Consider the following 21,841-nt stretch of genomic DNA (forward strand, 5'->3'; position numbering starts at 1 on the left):
CTCCTCCTATTACTCTGTGTAGATCCTCCTCCTATTACTCTGTGTAGATCCTCTCCTATTACTCTGTGTAGATCCCCCTCCTATTACTCTGTGTAGATCCCCCTCCTATTACTCTGTGTAGATCCCCCTCCTATTACTCTGTGTAGATCCCCCTCCTATTACTCTGTGTAGATCCCCTCCTATTACTCTGTGTAGATCCCCCTCCTATTACTCTGTGTAGATCCCCTCCTATTACTCTGTGTATATGGTGTTTGTATGCTTATGTATGTACACTACCGGTCAATAGTTTGGGGTCACCCAGACAATTTTGTGTTTTCCCTGATACTTTTATTTATGAAATGAGTTGCAAAATGATTAGAAAATATCGTCCAGACATTGAGAAGGTGAGAAATAATGATTTTTATTAGAGAGAATAATTTTCTCCTTCACACTTTGCTCCTTTGCAGCAGTTCCAGCATTGCAGACCTTTGGCTTCTAGCTGTTAATTTGCTGAGGTTTCTTGAGACATTTCCCCCCATGCTTCCTGAAGCCCCTCCACAAGTTGGATTGGCTTGATGGGCACTTTTTGCACCATAAGGTTAAGCTGCTCCCACAACGGCTCAATGGGGTTGAGATCTGGTGATGGCGCTGGCCGCTCCATTACAGATAGAATACCAGCCGCCTGCTTCTTCCCTATAGTTCATGTATACTTTGGAGGTGGCTTTGGGTCATTGTCCTGTTGTAGGATGAAATTGGCTCCAATCAAGCGCTGTCCACAGGCTATGGCATGGCATTGCAAAATAGAGTGAAAGCCTTCCTTATTCAAAATCCCATTTACCTTGTACAAATATCCCACTTTACCAGCACCAAAGCAACCCCAGACCATCACATTACCTCCACCATGCTTGACAGATGGCGTCAGGCACTCTTCCAGCATCTTTTCAGTTGTTCTGCGTCTCACAAATGTTCTTCTGTGTGATCCAAAGACCTCAAACTTTGATTCGTCTGTCCATGAAACTTTTTTCCAATCTTCCTTTGTCCAATGTCTGTGTTCTTTTGCCCATATTAATCTTTTCCTTTTATTAGCCAGTCTCAGATATGGCTTTTTCTTTGCCCTGAAGGCCAGCATCCCGGAGTCGCCTCTTCACTGTAGACGTTGACACTGGCGTTTTGCGTGTACTATTTAATGAAGCTGCCAGTTGAGCTGTGAGACGTCGATTTCTCACACTAGAAACTCTAATGTCCTTGTCTTGTTGCTCAGTTGGACAGCGGGGCCTCCCACTTCTCTTTCTACTCTGGTTAGAGCCTGTTTGTGCTCTCCTATAATGTCCTTGTCTTGTTGCTCAGTTGTGCAGCGGGGTCTCCCACTTCTCTTTCTACTCTGGTTAGAGCCTGTTTGTGCTCTCCTATAATGTCCTTGTCTTGTTGCTCAGTTGTGCAGCGCGGCGCCCACTTCTCTTTCTACTCTGGTTAGAGCCTGTTTGTGCTCTCCTCTGAAGGGAGTAGTACACACCGTTGGAGGAAATCTTCAGTTTCTTGGCAATGTCTCACATGGAATAGCCTTCATTTCTAAGAACAAGAATAGACTGTCGAGTTTCACATGAAAGTTCTCTTTTTCTGGCCATTTTGAGGGTTTCATAGAACAAACAAATGTAATGCTCCAGATTCTCAACTAGCTCAAAGGAAGGTCAATGTTATAGCTTCTCAAATCAGCCAATGCGTTTTCAGCCGGGCTAACATACTTGTGCAAGGGTTTTCTAGGGTTTTCTAAACATCCATTAGCTTCTTACACAGTTAGCAAACACAATGTAGCATTAAACCACTGGAGTGGTGGTTGTTGGAAATGGGCCTCTATACACCTATGTAGAAATCGCAATAAAAACAAGACGTTTGCAGCTAGAATAGTCATTTACCACATTAACAATGTATAGAGTGGATTTCTGATTCATTTAATGTTAGCTTCATTGAAAAAAAAAGTGCTTTTCTTTAAAAAATAATGAAATTTCTAAATGACCCCAAACTTTTGAACAGTAGTGTGTGTGTGTGTGTGTGTGTGTGTGTGTGTGTGTGTGTGTGTGTGTGTAAATATATATATATATATATTGTAAGGCAGCGCTAGACATCATAATGGGGAATACTCGCTTCTCTGCGACAATCAATGCACATGTGCAATGTCTTTCCGTTTTTAAACAATGCTCAGCAGTTTATTACTTCATAAACCGCATATGACCGGGTCCAACTCAGTGGCACGCCGACACACATATATATAATATTCACGAGCCAAGTGACACACAGGCCCACTCGCTCCAGGTACAGCCTTCAGCAAGGTAATAACATAGCAATGTCCATATTAATGTCCATATAACACAGGGTATTACCTTTGCCGGGTTTAGCTGCTGCAGTCCATTACTCCGCCACCACTGTGGCTTTGTGGCTTCCCAGGTAGGGGTCTCCAGCCGTCGTTCCCTCAAAGGCCACTGACATCCACACAGGATCCAGGCTCTGCCTTTCAGGACTCTTCCCCAAACCTCTGCCTTCCAAGGCCACTAGCATCCACACAGGATCCAGTCTCGACCTTTCAGGCACCAGGCTTCACTCGGCCTCACACGGTCGGTGTCCCACACACACGGGAACAGGCCTTACGCCTCTCTCACAGAACACACCGGACACACCTGTCTCCCATCAAGCAGGGTTTATATATGCATCCCGTGCACACACACACACACATACTGACAGGACCTTGCTGATGTCACAGTCATGTGATCAGACAGACATTCTGTGCGTGCAGGACCTGTGCTATGTCACAGTCATGTGACCAGTCACCTGAGGGGAAAAGGTACATGGTCAGGTAAAACACATCCTGGACCATTACCGTAATGCCAGCAAGTCGCTGCATTACATATCCCCCCCCTCTGTTCAAACTTGTGGGGTTGAACACATAATATACACAACCACTATAACCCCCAGCTCACATAGAGACCATGTACTTGTCAATTGCGCTGTTCAGCCCCTGGAATATTAGTCAATGACATTAGCCCATTCCTTAGGGACCTACCATTTGTCACTGTCACTGACTTAGTCAGGTCACCTTTCCGGGTCGTAACCTTGTCAGAGCTCCCAGCGGTCAGTTGTAACCTTGTCAGGTCTCGCCCGCTCCCAGCGGTCAGTCATAATCTTGTCAGACCTCCCCCGCTCCCAGCGGTCAGTCATAACCTTGTCAGGTCTCCCCCGCTCCCAGCGGTCAGTCATACAGCGGTGTGACTCACATGCCCTGGTATCTAAGGTCCGGTTCGACTCCGTAATGTCCCGTCCTCTATTGGGCCGTTTGTATGGGCTGCTCAAACCTGAGTTACTGGAGGTCTCACTACCTCTAAACCCCCGCCCACTACTCTCAGGACATCTTGAAAGGTCCCTAACTTCAGCTGTAGCTGTTCTGTTATTTAGGGGGCCCTTTCTCTGTCGGGTCTCACAATTTCTAGACGGCTGCCATCTTCTGCTGCTCAGATGATGCTGTCTATTCACTCGCAGTCTAGAGAGATTCAACTGTTCTACCTCTCGCAGGTAGGTCACTTGGTACTCCAACAGCATGCGCATATATCCCAGGCTTTCTTCTGTTCCTACAGCGGAGAATGATACCATGCCGTCTTCGTCTGGTATCCAGTCCTGACGATCACGTGGACTGCTTACTTTCACCACCCCAGACTTCTTGACCATCATCTGCATGGCTCGACCATTTCTCCCAACGAGCTTACTCCCCAGAACATGAGGCACCCGGATGACCTCTTCACGCATACTGTGAGCTTTCCTCATCAACTCCAGTTGTCTAACGGCTTGTTCCGTCTTCAACCGGAGAAACCGCTTTGTGCGAATACATCGCCAGTGCATGTCACTTAGGATAGCCACCCTCTTCACTGTGACTTCGGTCGTGGACAGGACCACCAGCTGTTTAGCTTCTGAGGTCAAGTACACCTTACAGGCTCCCACGGCCTTCTTAAACTCCTCATGCACGGACTCACTGGTGCATTCTTCCCTCAAATCCTCGGGTACATCTACAAGGTACTTGTACCGAGAAGTTTTGGTCTCACCAGTGGTTTCCAGACGATCAACCAGCTCAGGTTTCAGGGGCAACTGACCTCGAGCTTCTTCACCCTGTATGCTTCCCCTGAGCTGACTCACAGCTACAAATTCACGAATTTTCGTCTTGACCACTTCCATCTCATATTTATGTGTGGTTAACACTCTCTTAGCTCTCCTAAGGTCCACCTTCTCATGGTATAAGGGAGTGAGTGCAACGTGTTCGCCCTTTTCCTTCTCCAAGAAGGCCTCGTTCACTGAGTGATACTTTGTCAGGCGACTTTTGAGCCCGGAAACTTCTTCCTCTAGCTCCGCCACTTGCCTCTCAGCGGCCCGTCTCTGAAGCTCTTCCTGCTTCAACTGCTCTTCCAGCAGCAGAGCTCTCTCAGACCTCTCCGTCTCCAATGTGCCCACTCTGCTCTCAATAGCCAGTCTCTCACGCTTCTCTTGCGTCCACTGGGTTTGTAGCAACTCCTTGAGCTGCTTGATCTCGGCTTCGACATCCACCGAACCCTCCGAGCCCACATCACTCGAGGAGGTATCTGCTTCATACCTCCCATCACCAGCGGTCAACTCCTGGCCCTGGTCTGTGGCTTTTCCGATGGACTCCTCCATCCTCTCTCGCTCAGCTTCCATCTTGCTGATTGTTTCCTTAAGGTACGTCTCCGCCTTCTGGAGAGTATCACAGGACATCTGTAGCTCCTTCACCTGAGCTTCCAGATCTAGGGTCTTTCCCCGGAGATCATCATTCTCCTCACGGGTCTCTTGCAGAGTGGTCTCACCCACTTGGCGCACTTGCTCTGCACCCGCCTTATCCTCCTCTAGTTTTTTCCTCACCTTGAGGAGATCCTCATAATCTCTCTTACTCTGTTGCAGTTCCCCACTGCGTTCACTACACTCCTTCTTGGAGTCACACAGCTCCTGGTTGAACTGTTCGTGCAGTCGTTCTAGGTTTTGTTCACGCCCAGCAACTTCATGCTGCAGCGCCTCTTTGAGGGCAGACAGCTCTAACTGTACCAGGGAGAAGCGATCTTTCACCTCGCATAACTCATCTTCACACACCGCTCTGTCAATCTCTAATTGAAAAACCTCCTCCTTGATTTTGCGGCGATCCTCCTTAATTCCGTAGAACATTTCCTTCCAATGGTTAATTTCCACGTTGCTTCCCTCCACGTCTCGCTGCCAGTTCCTCATAACCTGGTATATTTTCTGCTGCTCAGACTCCAGGTTCAGCTGGTCTGAGGACACGATCTCCAGGTTTTCCCTTAGTTGCTGCACGTCAATCTGACACTGCTGCCGGATAGGCTCCAGCTCTTGGTCATGACTGGCCGCCTCATCTTTCAGGGCTGTCAGATCCTGATCCTTCTGATTCGGTACCGTACCGGAGGCTGCTACTGGCAACATCACCTCCTCTTCTACCTCTAAAGGAGGATCCACACTTGAAGCATAGGCACACAGTACTATATTCTCTTTATTTTCATTTTCAGGGAGTACTACCGGAGCAACCTTTTTGTGGCCCTTGCGCCGTCGACGACGAGAGGGGGACTCTCTCCCCTCGTCTAGCCCCTCCTGACTGAACTCACTTTTTACTTTCATAGTGTCACAGTCAGCTACAGGGTCTGTGTCACTCCCCATGGTGTTGTGGACTAACAGGTCACCTCCCACTTTGACGTCACCCCCTTCTACTGGAGTTCCCCCGTTATCAACGGTCACATTGTCATTTTTAGGAGGTACCAACCCACAACCAGTAACAATTTCCAGTTTTCTGCACTCTACGCTGTTTTGAAAATCCGCCCCTTTTTTAGACTCCGCCCCCTTTTTAACAACCACACCGGCAGGGTAATTTTTAGAAAAAAAATCAGCAATAGTCTTAGGACTTAGTTCACAACAGCTCTTACCACCTCCCCGGGCACTCTGGGACAACACTGGCGCCCCCGGAGAGTTCATAGAATGGTCCACTGCCGCCATTCCATATGGTGCCCACAGCTCCTGTGGTTCCTGCACCATGTCCAGTTTCATGTCCAGTAGAGGTTTCTCATATATGCGGTCCGACTCATCAGACCCATTTGCTGCTCCGTTCACAGCCATCGCGGGGCACTGTTCACACCAGAACTTCACCGCTCTCCTCGGAAAATTTTCGTGGCCCCGCCGAACCACAGCAAAACCGGATTTGAGTGCGACAACAACCTTCGCAACCCCGCCGAGTTGCAGCCAGATGCTTTAAACTTCGTGAGCCCCGCCGAGCCACAGCAAACCAGGTTTGAGTGCGACGCCAATCTTCGCAACCCCGCCGAGTTGCAGCCAGATGCTTTAATCCACCCTCGTCCTGTGCCGTTGCCCCTAGCAACCGGGCTGACGTTGCCACTAGCAACCGGGCTGCAGCTGCCCGCACTCTCGAACCATATGTAAGGCAGCGCTAGACATCATAATGGGGAATACTCGCTTCTCTGCGACAATCAATGCACATGTGCAATGTCTTTCCGTTTTTAAACAATGCTCAACAGTTTATTACTTCATAAACCGCATATGACCGGGTCCAACTCAGTGGCACGCCGACACACATATATATAATATTCACGAGCCAAGTGACACACAGGCCCACTCGCTCCAGGTACAGCCTTCAGCAAGGTAATAACATAGCAATGTCCATATTAATGTCCATATAACACAGGGTATTACCTTTGCCGGGTTTAGCTGCTGCAGTCCATTACTCCGCCACCACTGTGGCTTTGTGGCTTCCCAGGTAGGGGTCTCCAGCCGTCGTTCCCTCAAAGGCCACTGACATCCACACAGGATCCAGGCTCTGCCTTTCAGGACTCTTCCCCAAACCTCTGCCTTCCAAGGCCACTAGCATCCACACAGGATCCAGCCTCGACCTTTCAGGTTGCCAGTCTTCACTCGGCCTCACTAGGCCTCACACGGTCGGTGTCCCACACACACGGGAACAGGCCTCACGCGTCTCTCACAGAACACACCGGACACACCTGTCACCCATCAAGCAGGGTTTATATATGCATCCCGTGCACACACACACACACATACTGACAGGACCTTGCTGATGTCACTGTCATGTGATCAGACAGACATTCTGTGCGCGCAGGACCTGTGCTATGTCACAGTCATGTGACCAGTCACCTGAGGGGGAAGGTACATGGTCAGGAAAAACACATCCTGGACCATTTACAGTAATGCCAGCAAGTCGCTGCATTACAATATATATACAGTGGTGGCCAAAAGTATTGGCACCCCTGCAATTCTGTCAGATAATACTCAGTTTCTTCCTGAAAATGATTGCAATCACAAATTCTTTGATCTTATTATCTTCATTTAATTTGCTTGCAAGGAAAAAAACACAAAAGAGAATGAAGCAAAAATCAAATCATTGATCATTTCACACAAAACTCCAAAAAAGGGCCGGACAAAAGTATTGGCACCCTCAGCCTAATACTTGGTTGCACAACCTTTAGCCAAAATAACTGGGAACAGCCGCTTCCGGTAACCATCAATGAGTTTCTTACAATGCTCTGCTGGAATTGTAGACCATTCTCCTTTGGCAAACTCCTCCAGGTCCCTGATATTTGAAGGGTGCCTTCTCCAAACTGCCATTTTGAGATCTCTCCACAGGTGTTCTATGGGATTCAGGTCTGGACTCATTGCTGGCCACCTTAGAAGTCTCCAGTGCTTTCTCTCAAACCATTTTATAGTGCTTTTGGAAGTGTGTTTTGGGTCATTGTCCTGCTGGAAGACCCATGACCTCTGAGGGAGACCCAGCTTTCTCACACTGGGCCCTACATTATGCTGCAAAATGTGTTGGTAGTCTTCAGACTTCATAATGCCATGCACACGGTCAAGCAGTCCAGTGCCAGAGGCAGCAAAGCAACCCCAAAACATCAGGGAACCTCCGCCATGTTTGACTGTAGGGACTGTGTTCTTTTCTTTGAATGCCTCTTTTTTTTTCCTGTACACTCTATGTTGATGCTTTTTCCCAAAAGGCTCTACTTTTGTCTCATCTGACCAGAGAACATTCTTCCAAAACGTTTTAGGCTTTCTCAGGTAAGTTTTGGCAAACTCCAGCCTGGCTTTTTTATGTCTCGGGGTAAGAAGTGGGGTCTTCCTGGGTATCCTACCATACAGTCCCTTTTCATTCAGACGCCGATGGATAGTACGGGTTGAAACTGTTGTACCCTCGGACTGCAGGGCAGCTTGAACTTGTTTGGATGTTAGTCGAGGTTCTTTATCCACCATCCGCACAATCTTGTGTTGAAATCTCTCGTCAACTTTTCTTTTCCGTCCACATCTAGGGAGGTTAGCCACAGTGCCATGGGCTTTACACTTCTTGATGACACTGCGCACGGAAGACACAGGAACATTCAGGTCTTTGGAGATGGACTTGTAGCCTTGAGATTGCTCATGCTTCCTCACAATTTGGTTTCTCAAGTCCTCAGACAGTTCTTTGGTCTTCTTTCTTCTCTCCATGCTCAATGTGGTACACACAAGGACACAGGACAGAGGTTGAGTCAACTTTAATCCATGTTAACTGGCTGCAAGTGTGATTTAGTTATTGCCAACAGCTGTTAGGTGCCACAGGTAAGTTACAGGTGCTGTTAATTACACCAATTACAGAAGCATCACAGGATGCATCAAACAGTGCCAATACTTCTGTCCACCCCCTTTTTTAGGTTTGGTGTGGAATTATATCCAATCTGGCTTTAGGACAATTCTTTTTGTGTTTTTTTCATTGAAGAAAAATTAAATGAAGATAATAAGACCAAAGAATTTGTGATTGCAATCATTTTCAGGAAGAAACTGGGTATTATCTGACAGAATTGCAGGGGTGCCAATACTTTTGGCCACCACTGTATATATATATATATATATATATATATATATATATATATATATATATATATATATATATAATTAGTACAGACCAAAAGTTTGGACACACCTTCTCATTTAAAGATTTTTCTGTATTTTCATGACTATGATAATTGCACATTCACACTGAAGGCATCAAAACTATGAATTACCACATGTGGAATTATATACTCAACAAAAAAGTGTGAAACAACTGAAAATATGTCTTATATTCTAGGGTCTTCACAGTAGCCCCCTTTTGCTTTGATGACCGCTTTGCACACTCTTGGCATTCTCTTGATGAGCTTCAAGAGGTAGTCACCGGAAATGGTCTTACAACAATCTTGAAGGAGTTCCCAGAGATGCTTAGCACTTGTTGGCCCTTTTACCTTCTCTCTGTGGTCCAGCTCACCCCAAACCATCTCGATTGGGTTCAGGTCTGGTGACTGTGGAGGCCAGGTCATCTGGCGTAGCCCCCCATCACTCTCCTTCTTGGTCACATAGCCCTTACACAGCCTGGAGGTGTTTGGGGTCATTGTCCTGTTGAAAAATAAATGATGGTCCAACTAAACGCAAACCGGATGGAATAGCATGCCGCTGCAAGATGCTGTGGTAGCCATGCTGGTTCAGTATGCCTTCAATTTTGAATAAATCCTGACAGTTTCACCAACAAAGCCCCCCCACACCATCACACCTCCTCCATGCTTCACGGTGGGAACCAGGCATGTAGAGTCCATCCGTTCACCTTTTCTGCGTCTCACAAAGACACGGTGGTTGGAACCAAAGATCTCAAATTTGGACTCATCAGACCAAAGCACAGATTTCCACTGGTCTAATGTCCATTCCTTGTGTTCTTTAGCCCAAACTAGTCTCTTCTGCTTGTTGCCTGTCCTTAGCAGTGGTTTCCTAGCAGCTATTTTACCATGAAGGCCTGCTGCACAAAGTCTCCTCTTAACAGTTGTTGTAGAGATGTGTCTGCTGCTAGAACTCTGTGTGGCATTGACCTGGTCTCTAATCTGAGCTGCTGTTAACCTGCGATTTCTGAGGCTGGTGACTCGGATAAACTTATCCTCAGAAGCAGAGGTGACTCTTGGTCTTCCTTTCCTGGGGCGGTCCTCATGTGAGCCAGCTTCTTTGTAGCGCTTGATGGTTTTTGCAACTGCACTTGGGGACACTTTCAAAGTTTTCCCAATTTTTCGCACTGACTGACCTTCATTTCTTAAAGTAATGATGGCCACTCGTTTTTCTTTACTTAGAATTTGTATTATGGCAAGTAAAAAGCAGCTAACAGTCTATTCAGTAGGACTATCAGCTGTGTATTCACCAGACTTCTGCACAACACAACTGATGGTCCCAACCCCATTTATAAGGCAAGAAATCCCACTTATTAAACCTGACAGGGCACACCTGTGAAGTGAAAACCATTTCCGGTGACTACCTCTTGAAGCTCATCAAGAGAATGCCAAGAGTGTGCAAAGCAGTCATCAAAGCAAAAGGGGGCTACTGTGAAGACCCTAGAATATAAGACATATTTTCAGCTGTTTCACACTTTTTTGTTAAGTATATAATTCCACATGTGGTAATTCATAGTTTTGATGCCTTCAGTGTGAATGTACAATTTTCATAGTCAAGAAAATACAGAAACATCTTTAAATGAGAAGGTGTGTCCAAACTTTTGGTCTGTACTGTATGTATATAACCTCCTGCAGTCCGTGGCTATATTGGAGATTCCTATGATTTGGGATGTGACCGGCTGTATATACTGTAAGGTTAGTTAGGCGTGCAGTGTGTGAGGGGTTAATGTGTGGCTGGGGGAGGGGAGGCCGGCTATGAATGGTGGTCTTTGAGCAGGAGGGACAGGCAAGAGGCGGAAGGAAAGTGCTGGAGAGGAAGAGAAGGAGAAGGACGTGGACACGGGGACAGCAGCAAGCGGGACCTCATATGTGTGTATATAGGGGACCCCGAAATACCACCCCTCACCCTGGTCAGTGCCCCCGACGTGTCATTATAACACTATAATCTCCTGCTCCCGGTATAACGCTCCGGACTCATTATAACGCTATAATCTCCTGCTCCCGGTATAACGCTCCGGACTCATTATAACGCTATAATCTCCTGCTCCCGGTATAACGCTCCGGACTCAGTATAACACTATAATCTCCTGCTCCCGGTATAACGCTCCGGACTCATTATAACGCTATAATCTCCTGCTCCCGGTATAACGCTCCGGACTCATTATAACGCTATAATCTCCTGCTCCCGGTATAACGCTCCGGACTCATAATAACTCTATAATCTCCTGCTCTCGGTATAACGCTCCGGACTCATTATAACGCTATAATCTCCTGCTCCCGGTATAACGCTCCGGACTCATTATAACGCTATAATCTCCTGCTCCCGGTATAACGCTCCGGACTCAGTATAACACTATAATCTCCTGCTCCCGGTATAACGCTCCGGACTCATTATAACTCTATAATCTCCTGTTCCCGGTATAACCCTCCAGACTCATTATAACGCTATAATCTCCTGATCCCGGTATAACGCTCCGGACTCAGTATAACGCTATAATCTCCTGCTCCCGGTGTAACGCTCCGGACTCAGTATAACGCTATAATCTCCTGCTCCCGGTATAACGCTCCGGACTCATAATAACTCTATAATCTCCTGCTCTCGGTATAACGCTCCGGACTCATTATAACGCTATAATCTCCTGCTCCCGGTATAACGCTCCGGACTCATTATAACGCTATAATCTCCTGATCCCGGTATAACGCTCCGGACTCATTATAACGCTATAATCTCCTGCTCCCGGTATAACGCTCTGGACTCATTATAACGCTATAATCTCCTGCTCCCGGTATAACGCTCCGGACTCATTATAACGCTATAATCTCCTGCTCCCGGTATAACGCTCCGGACTCATTATAACGCTATAATCTCCTGCTCCCGGTATAACGCTCCGGACTCAGTATAACGCTATAATCTCCTGCTCCCGGTATAACGCTCCGGACTCATTATAACTCTATAATCTCCTGCTCCCGGTATAACGCTCCGGACTCATTATAACTCTATAATCTCCTGCTCCCGGTATAACGCTCCGGACTCATTATAACTCTATAATCTCCTGCTCCCGGTATAACGCTCCGGACTCATTATAACTCTATAATCTCCTGCTCCCGGTGTAACGCTCCGGACTCATTATAACGCTATAATCTCCTGCTCCCGGTGTAACGCTCCGGACTCATTATAACTCTATAATCTCCTGCTCCCGGTATAACGCTCCGTACTCATTATAACGCTATAATCTCCTGCTCCCGGTATAACGCTCCGGACTCAGTATAACGCTATAATCTCCTGCTCCCGGTATAACGCTCCGGACTCACTATAACGCTATAATCTCCTGCTCCCGGTATAACGCTCCGGACTCAGTATAACGCTATAATCTCCTGCTCCCGGTGTAACGCTCCGGACTCCGTATAACGCTATAATCTCCTGCTCCCGGTGTAACGCTCCGGACTCACTATAACGCTATAATCTCCTGCTCCCGGTGTAACGCTCCGGACTCAGTATAACGCTATAATCTCCTGCTCCCGGTATAACGCTCCGGACTCACTATAACGCTATAATCTCCTGCTCCCGGTATAACGCTCCGGACTCATTATAACGCTATAATCTGCTCCCGGTATAACGCTCCGGACTCAGTATAACGCTATAATCTCCTGCTCCCGGTATAACGCTCCGGACTCATTATAACTCTATAATCTCCTGCTCCCGGTATAACGCTCCGGACTCATTATAACTCTATAATCTCCTGCTCCCGGTATAACGCTCCGGACTCATTATAACTCTATAATCTCCTGCTCCCGGTGTAACGCTCCGGACTCATTATAACGCTATAATCTCCTGCTCCCGGTGTAACGCTCCGGACTCATTATAACTCTATAATCTCCTGCTCCCGGTATAACGCTCCGTACTCATTATAACGCTATAATCTCCTGCTCCCGGTATAACGCTCCGGACTCAGTATAACGCTATAATCTCCTGCTCCCGGTATAACGCTCCGGACTCACTATAACGCTATAATCTCCTGCTCCCGGTGTAACGCTCCGGACTCAGTATAACGCTATAATCTCCTGCTCCCGGTGTAACGCTCCGGACTCAGTATAACGCTATAATCTCCTGCTCCCGGTGTAACGCTCCGGACTCACTATAACGCTATAATCTCCTGCTCCCGGTGTAACGCTCCGGACTCAGTATAACGCTATAATCTCCTGCTCCCGGTATAACGCTCCGGACTCACTATAACGCTATAATCTCCTGCTCCCGGTATAACGCTCCGGACTCATTATAACGCTATAATCTGCTCCCGGTATAACGCTCCGGACTCAGTATAACGCTATAATCTCCTGCTCCCGGTATAACGCTCCGGACTCATTATAACGCTATAATCTCCTGCTCCCGGTATAACACTGTAATATCGTCTTCGTTGTATCGGTGTGCTGGGCCCCTCTCTATAACGTTGTGTCCCCTCCTTCCCCTGTATAACACTCTGCCTTCATTATAACTCTGGGGTGCAGCGGTCTCCTCTGGGCTCGGGTCACCGGGTGTTGGGGTGACAGATGCTAGTTTGCAGGGAATCGGGGTGTGGCGATGGCGCAGGACAAGGGTCGCCCATTGGAGCCCCCGGATCTGTGGTCGGATATGGAGGAGAAGTTGTGGATCCTACAGGACATGAACATGTTGTACATCCGGCAGATCGCCCTCAGCCTGCAGGTAACCCATCACCCTACAGATCGCATCCGTACGTAGCCCACTCTATGTGACGGCCCCTCACCACCCGGGCCCTTTATAGATTATACGTTATGTATGCGAGACCTACTGACCTAGTTCTGCTCACAGCTGAGGGCTCGTTACAGTGTCTCAGTGTAGAGAATACCACACAGCGGTGGTGAAGAAGATGTCCGCTGCTGGACCCCGCCATCAGCTAGTGAAGTTGTCCAGAGATGGACCCCTCCATTAGCTGGTGAAGATGTCCACTGCTGGACCCCTCCATCAGCTGGTGAAGAAGATGTCCACTGCTGGACCCCTCCATCAGCTGGTGAAGAAGATGTCCACTGCTGGACCCCTCCATCAGCTGGTGAAGAAGATGTCCACTGCTGGACCCCTTCATCAGCTGGTGAAGAAGATGTCCACTACTGGACCCCTTCATCAGCTGGTGAAGATGTCCACTGCTGGACCCCTCCATCAGCTGGTGAAGAAGATGTCCACTGCTGGACCCCTCCATCAGCTGGAGAAGATGTCCAGAGCTGGACTCCGCCATCAGCTGGTGAAGATGTCCACTGCTGGGCCCCACCATCGGCTGGTGATGGTGTCCACTGCTGGACCCCACCATCAGCTAGTGAAGTTGTCCAGAGATGGACCCCTCCATCAGCTGGTGAAGATGTCCACTACTGGACCCCGCCATCAGCTGGTGAAGATGATGTCCCCTGCTGGACCCTGCCATCAGCTGGTGAAGAAGATGTCCACTGCTGGACCCCTCCATTAGCTGGTGAAGATGTCCAGAGCTGGACTCCGCCATCAGCTGGTGAAGATGTCCACTGCTGGGCCCCACCATCAGCTGGTGATGGTGTCCACTGCTGGACCCCACCATCAGCTAGTGAAGTTGTCCAGAGATAGACCCCTCCATCAGCTGGTGAAGAAGATGTCCACTGCTGGACCCTGCCAACAGCTGGTGAAGAAGATGTCCACTGCTGGACCCCTCCATCAGCTGGTGAAGAAGATGTCCACTGCTGGACCCCGCCAACAGCTGGTGAAGAAGATGTCCACTGCTGGACCCCTCCATCAGCTGGTGAAGATGATGTCCCCTGCTGGACCCCTCCATCAGCTGGTGAAGATGATGTCCCCTGCTGGACCCCTCCATCAGCTGGTGAAGATGATGTCCCCTGCTGGACCCCTCCATAAGCTGGTGAAGATGATGTCCCCTGCTGGACCCCTCCATAAGCTGGTGAAGATGATGTCCCCTGCTGGACCCCTCCATCAGCTGGTGAAGATGATGTCCCCTGCTGGACCCCTCCATAAGCTGGTGAAGATGATGTCCCCTGCTGGACCCCTCCATCAGCTGGTGAAGATGATGTCCCCTGCTGGACCCCTCCATCAGCTGGTGAAGATGATGTCCCCTGCTGGACCCCGCCATCAGATGGTGAAGATGTCCACTGCTGGACCCCTCCATCAGCTGGTGAAGATGTCCACTGCTGGACCCCTCCATCAGCTGGTGAAGATGTCCACTGCTGGACCCCGCCATCAGATGGTGAAGATGTCCCCTGCTGGACCCCGCCATCAGATGGTGAAGATGATGTCCCCTGCTGGACCCCGCCATCAGATGGTGAAGATGATGTCCCCTGCTGGACCCCGCCATCAGATGGTGAAGATGTCCCCTGCTGGACCCCACCATCAGATGGTGAAGATGTCCACTGCTGGACCCCTCCATCAGCTGGTGAAGATGATGTCCCCTGCTGGACCCCTCCATCAGCTGGTGAAGATGATGTCCCCTGCTGGACCCTGCCATCAGCTGGTGAAGATGATGTCCCCTGCTGGACCCCTCCATCAGCTGGTGAAGATGTCCACTGCTGGACCCCTCCATCAGCTGGTGAAGATGTCCACTGCTGGACCCCTCCATCAGCTGGTGATGGTGTCCACTGCTGGACCCCACCATCAGCTAGTGAAGTTATCCAGAGCTGGACCCCTCCATCAGCTGATGATGTCTGGTACTGGATCCTGCAAACAGCTGGTGGTGATGTCTGGCACCGGACCTTGCCATCAGCTGCTAAATACACTGTCGTGACATATTAATACATGTCCGTGCAAGAAAGTGGTAGTGTCAAAGATATAGCAATGTGCTAAGTTCAATTACAAAGAAACATGGCAGACATGAGCCCTCACGGTGGTGATGAACAGGATTCCCAATGGAGTTTCTAGACACAAGCCACCAAAGAGGTGCCGGATATGAGCGTGAACCCACATAGAAATTCCGGATAGGTTTCGGAAGGTGATTTGGGGCCACATGGCCCCCACTCTCCCTGCTCTGCATTGTATGGATGTGTACTGTATGGTGAGGTCTGTATGAAGCGTCCCCGCAGACATCTGTAGGATTATGTCAGGGGCTGCCAGGCTCCATCTCAGAAACCGATCACACAATGATTTCTGTGTCTTATGTCCTGACATTTTCACATGACATTGGGGTCTGTTGCGCCCCCACACTGCTAACGTCACAAGCTTAACCCTTTTCATGAATTCTAATGGAGAGAAGAGCAGATTGTGGAGGGACATGATGTCCCAAAGACCACACAAGATAATATTTGGAAAAGAAAATTCTCTTAACGCTTGGAACCTCATACAAGAACTTTCTGGAAGCTGAGTGGACGTTCTGGACATTTCTGCAATGGGTGTGCTCAGCCCCGACACTCCTGATTGTGACTGCGATTGTATTATCTGTGTAATGATGAAAACCATGAATTCGCAACATGCTGTATATGGAAAGTTTATATATTGGTATAGGAGTCGGAGAGTAGTGTTGAGCCACCCCCGTAGTGTTCGAGTTCGGTTCGTCGAACACCCGTGTGTTCGCCGAACTGTTCGTCGAACTGTTCGTCGAACACCGTTAAAACCAATGGCAGGCAAACAAAAACACATAGAAACACATAGAAAACACCTTCAAAGGTGTCCAAAAGCTGACAAACTGCTCAGAAGACACAACTAACACATGGAAAAGTGACAAGTACATATAGTCATGAGAAAAGAAAAGAGGTGGAGGAGTAAAAGGAGGGGGAGACACAGATATAGGCATGTCATGCCCTTCTAAAATCCAAAAAGTGAGAAGCCGACACGGCCAGTCCGCTCCTGCCACCTCCGTGTCGCCGGGTTTGTGCCAGAGCCGCGGTGAACCCTGACGGCCAGCCCCCCTCTCCCAATACTGGTGCCTGTCCGCTGGTGGGTCGAGCGAGCCCCCCTGTGGTGGAGGCAGCTCTAAGCTTTTTAATTTAAATTGTCCCTCTAATTTGAATGAATACACTTTAAATCCATTTACAAGGATCTATTGGAGGGCAAGTCTCATGCCAGCAGCCGCGGTAATTCCAGCTCCAGTAGCGTCCACTAAAGCTGCTGCAGTTAAAAAGCTTTTATAAGGATCGAGCTCGGCTGTCCACCGCAAGGCATCCTACCGCCAGTCCCAGCCCCTATGCCTTGGGGTGCCTCCTGATGCTCTTCACTAAGTATCCCGTGGTCCCGAAGCATTTCCTTTGAAAAAATTAAGTGTCTAAACTACAGATGGTGCAGCTTGCTTAACAGCCGGGATAATCCGCTGACTAGCAGACACTGCTACTAGGCACAAAGTATTTCCTGGGCTAGATGCAGTTAAAAATTTGTAATTAGATACTCTCGTTGGATGCTGAGAAAGCATTCCATAGAGTCTCCTGGCACGCCATATATGATTCTCTTAAAAAGCTTGGGGTAGGGGTCTAGGGGACCCTTTTATAGCCAAAATCACGGCCCTGTATCGCAATACGTCACCTAGGCTGAAGATAAATGGAACTGTAGCACCCTGAGGGCTCGGTTGCTACAGAGGTATTGCACCTCACCCAGAGGTGTGATATCTCACTCTCAGGTAAGGATGGAGTGTGGATCAGGACCCGACACCTGCATGCATTACACCACATTGCCGTGGGGCAGGGCGACCAATATGCCCCTGAGATGGGCACGACAGTCCCTGTCCCTGGCTGGAGTGGGGGGAGGGAACACTGAGGAAGGGGAACCCTGTAGTGCAGGAGCAGGGAGGAAGCAGTTCCTGGGTGCATTGAGAAGGGAGTATAAAAGGTGGGCACCATCTTAGTTCAGTGCAGAGAAGTCTGAGCAGAAGTGGCAGGGAGCAGGGGCTCTGCATGAGCTCTGCTCCGGAGGCGGGCCTAGTAACAGAGGCCCAGGCCTGGAAGAGGGAGAAGGAAGGAAGAGGAGCGGAGAAGGCTCCAGGAACGAGGAATGAAGGGATCCCAGGGGTGCGGACGGGCGAGTCGCCACCGCACGCCCGAATCCACCTGCGTGGAGGGGTCAGGCCAAAGGGGGAGACCGGTCCCCGAACTAGTGGAGGCAGGAAACGACCCTCAGCTAGAAACCGGAGGCTGTGACATTTTATGTGGCGCAGCCCCTCGCTACACCCGCTAGGAAGGCACCACATAGGGTCAGGGAAACTGACGCCAAGTTTACCAAGAGGAGGCCCGAGGCAGCCGGACAGAAGTGTTGGTAAGAAAGGCCAGACAAAGGACACACAAAGGGGGTCCTGTGAAGTGCTCCAAAGTTATCTGGGAGTTGTCTGAGCCCCTCACCTGGTGAGCACAGTACGACGTGGGCAGCCGTTACCTGCAGACGTGGTCTGGATAATAAGAACTGTGAGTAAAGGCCCTGAACTGCATCACTGACTCCGTGTCATTACTGCTGCTGCCCTGCACCATCACCCCCATCCTCCGCATACACTGCCCTGAGGCTATACTCCTCCCGTGGGGAGTTATGCTACGCTCTGCTGCACCCACAACACCAGCCTCAGCGGTCTGCCCTGGAGCGGCGGTTCACTCTGACCGCAATCCACGGGTGGCGTAGTCGGACATTTAAACATCAAAACCACATAAATAGTTCCGCCACTGGTTTGACCGCCCTGAGCCACGGAACCGGGTCGCCGCCACGAAGACTACAACCACCAGCATCCACCAAAAAGGGTCCGGCTCCGGGTGTCCCAAGGCCCAGGGGGCGCGTCAGAACATTTTCATCACCTTTCACAATCACCAATGGGACAAGGCAGTGATGTCCTCTGTCCCCTCTCTTATACATCCTAGTGACGGAGCACCTGCTCTCATCAATTCGCCATAACCCCAATATTAGGTGGATTGAGGTGGGAGGCACCGAGTACAAGTGCTCTCTATTTGCTGATGATGTCCTAGTATATATCACTCAATCACATATATCCATCCATGCTGTTATGGCTGAAATAGATCACTTTGTTACATGGTCAAATTTTAAAATCAATGCAGCGAAGTCTGAGGCCCTCGATGTCTCCCTCCCCAAATCCATACAGGATTCCATCCAGCCCAACTTTCCCTTTGCCTGGCCCTCACAGGGTATCAAATACTTAGGAATTCCTATTCATAGAGACCTCTCCCATCTATGTTATCTTAATTTTGGTCCCTTTATTGAACAACTCCATACAGACCACGGTTGGCAAGTTAGAACTGTAAGATTCACTACGTGAACCACTGGTGTTTTGTGGAAAAGCACATGTACACTGCGTTCCAAATTATTATGCAAAAAGTGTTTAGGAGTGATAAGGGAAGAATTTGTTTGTTTGTCAGTTAAACTCATTGATGGTGATGTGTGTCAGGGCTCTTTATATCACTGTAAGCAATTGCAGACACCTGTGCTAATTAGTTTGGCAGGTGTGTCCAATGAAAGGCAAGACTACTTAAGAAGGCTGTCCCACATTATTAAGCAGCCTACATTTTCTGCCAAAATGGGAAAGAAAAAGGATGTGTCGGCTGCTGAGAAGCAACAAATTGTGGAGTGTTTAGGTCAAGGCATGACTACAATGAACATTGCCAAGACACTTCATCGTGATCATCGCACAATCAAGAAGTATGTAGCTGATTCACAGTACACACGTGTGCGTGCTGATAAGGGCAAATTGAGGACTCTTTCCTACAGGCAATTACGTCAGGTTGAAAGAGCAGCGGCAAAAAAGCCTTGTCATAGCAGCAGACAAGTTTTTGAAGCTGCTTGTGCCTCCAACGTCCCCCGAACAACAAGATGCAGGGTCCTTCAGAGGTTTGCAGCTGTGCATGCGCCATCCTGTCGACCTCCTCTATCCACTTCACACAAGCAGAAACGGCTCCAGTGGGCCAAACATTACATGAAGACTGATTTCAAAACTGTTTTGTTCACGGATGAGTGTCGTGCAGCGCTCGATGGTCCAGATGGATGGAGTGGAGGATGGCTGGTTGATGGACACCCCACGCAAACACGGCTACAGCGCCAACAAGGAGGAGGTGGAGTAATGTTTTGGGCTGGAATCATGGGGAGAGAGATTGTCGGCCCCTTTAGGATCCCTGAAGGCGCTAAAGATGAACTCCATAATGTATGTGGATTTTCTCAAACAGCACTTCCTGCCATGGTTCAAGAAGAAGAACCGTGTATTTCACAGCAAGATCATTTTTCTGCATGATAATGCCCCGTCTCATGCTGCACATAAAACATCTGCATCTCTGGCTGATATGGGCATAAAAGGGGACAAACTTATGGTGTGACCCCCATGCTCCCCTGACCTCTACCCCATTCAGAACCTTTGGAGCATCATTAAAAGGAGTGTCTATGATGGCGGGAGGCAGTTCACATCTAAGCAACAGCTCTGGGAGGGTATTCTGTCCTCATGCAAAACAATTGAAGCAGAAACCATCCAAAACCTGACAAATTCAATGGACGAGAGAGTTCAGAAGCTCCTTTCCAACAAGGGGTCCTATGTGAAAATGTAACATCACCTAGAATAAAGTTTTGAGTTGAAAACTGTTTGATTTCAGTTTCTAACAACCTGCTAATGCTTATAATTTCAAAAATGACCATTTTTTTGGTCTTTATTAAAATGAAAAGGTTGATCGAAAAGTTTGGGGGATCTAAGAGTGTGGCAACCCAGTAGTCATGATTACTTCGAATTCTGACAATATGAGGGTCATGCTGCAGGTAGTGCAGCAAGAAGGCACTTATGTGTCTTGCGCATCTCGGAGCCCCAAAATTATTTTCCGGGCTAGATGCAGCTAAAAATTATTTTTAATTTTAAATCTGGTGAAGCTTATTATAGATGGCCTAATAGGATCAGTGCTGCACACTGCTACAAAGCCCAAATTATTTTCCAGTCAAGATACAGATAAACATGATTAGTAATTTTAAATCTGGTGGAGCTTATTATAGATGGCCTAATAGGATCAGTGCTGCACACTGCTACAAAGCCCAAATTATTTTCCAGTCAAGATACAGATAAACATGATTAGTAATTTTAAATCTGGTGAAGCTTTAGTATAGATGGCCTAATAGGATCAGTGCTGCACACTGCTACAAAGCCCAAATTATTTTCCAGCCAAGATACAGATAAACATGATTAGTAATTTGAAAGCTTAAAACGGTTGGTAGGGTGATTTTAACCAATCATCAAGCTTTTACTCTCCCCAGGATGACACAGGGGTAGAAAAGTCGTTTCGGATCCATGATTTGTTCATCTTTATGAACGTGAGTCTGTCTGCATTATCAGTGGAGAGCCGCGTGCGCTTATCTGTCAGCACACCACCAGCAGCGCTGAACACACGTTCAGACAGAACGCTGGCTGCGGGGCATGACAAGATCTCCAAGGCGTAAGTGGCTAGCTCCGGCCATTTATCCAGATTGGAAGCCCAAAAAGAGCAAGGGTCCAGTGACACAGTCGTGGCTTCAATGTTTACTTGGAGATACTCCTGTACCATCGTCTCTAGGCGTTGACTATGTGTCAGACTTCTTGTCTCCTGTGGCCTTGCAAAGGATGGGCTAAAAAAGTGGTGAAATGATTCCGCAAAATTGATGTTACCAGCAGATACTGTGGTTCTGTTACGGTTTGAGTGCTGAACACTTGACGGTCCCACGGTTGGCAAGTTGGAACTGTGAGATTCACTACGTGCACCACTGGTATTTTGTGGAAAAGCACATGTAAGATTCTGCAACAGTCTCTGCTGATACTCCTGCATGCGTGCATCCCTTTCTATGGCAGGAATAATTTCTGCAAATTTACTTTTGTACCGGGGATCTAACAGTGTGGCAACCCAGTAGTCAGGATTATTTCTAATTCTCACAATTCGAGGGTCATGTTGCAGGT

The 21,841-nt window shown here is 48.5% G+C and overlaps 1 protein-coding gene across 5 annotated transcripts in view; it reads left to right on the forward strand.

Annotated features, from left to right (window-relative positions):
* RTKN (rhotekin) overlaps positions 1-21,841 on the forward strand; it is a 125,762-nt gene that overhangs the window by 13,569 nt on the left and 90,352 nt on the right. The window contains exons 1-2 of one of the 5 annotated variants that reach the window (XM_073650180.1): positions 10,729-10,894; positions 13,547-13,686. The exons of 2 other annotated variants lie outside the window; for them this stretch is intronic. In XM_073650180.1, coding sequence (XP_073506281.1) covers positions 10,744-10,894; positions 13,547-13,686 — 291 coding nt within the window. In that variant the 5' untranslated portion in view covers positions 10,729-10,743. Of the gene's footprint in view, positions 1-10,728; positions 10,895-13,546; positions 13,687-21,841 lie in introns of those variants that run through there. 2 more of the 5 variants (XM_073650187.1, XM_073650205.1) reach the window with 2 other exon arrangements.

Source organism: Phyllobates terribilis, unplaced genomic scaffold, assembly GCF_046119375.1.
Source record: "Phyllobates terribilis strain yellow unplaced genomic scaffold, ASM4611937v1 Scaffold_1__5_contigs__length_1240528914, whole genome shotgun sequence".
In the NCBI taxonomy this organism is placed as follows: Eukaryota; Metazoa; Chordata; class Amphibia; order Anura; family Dendrobatidae; genus Phyllobates; species Phyllobates terribilis.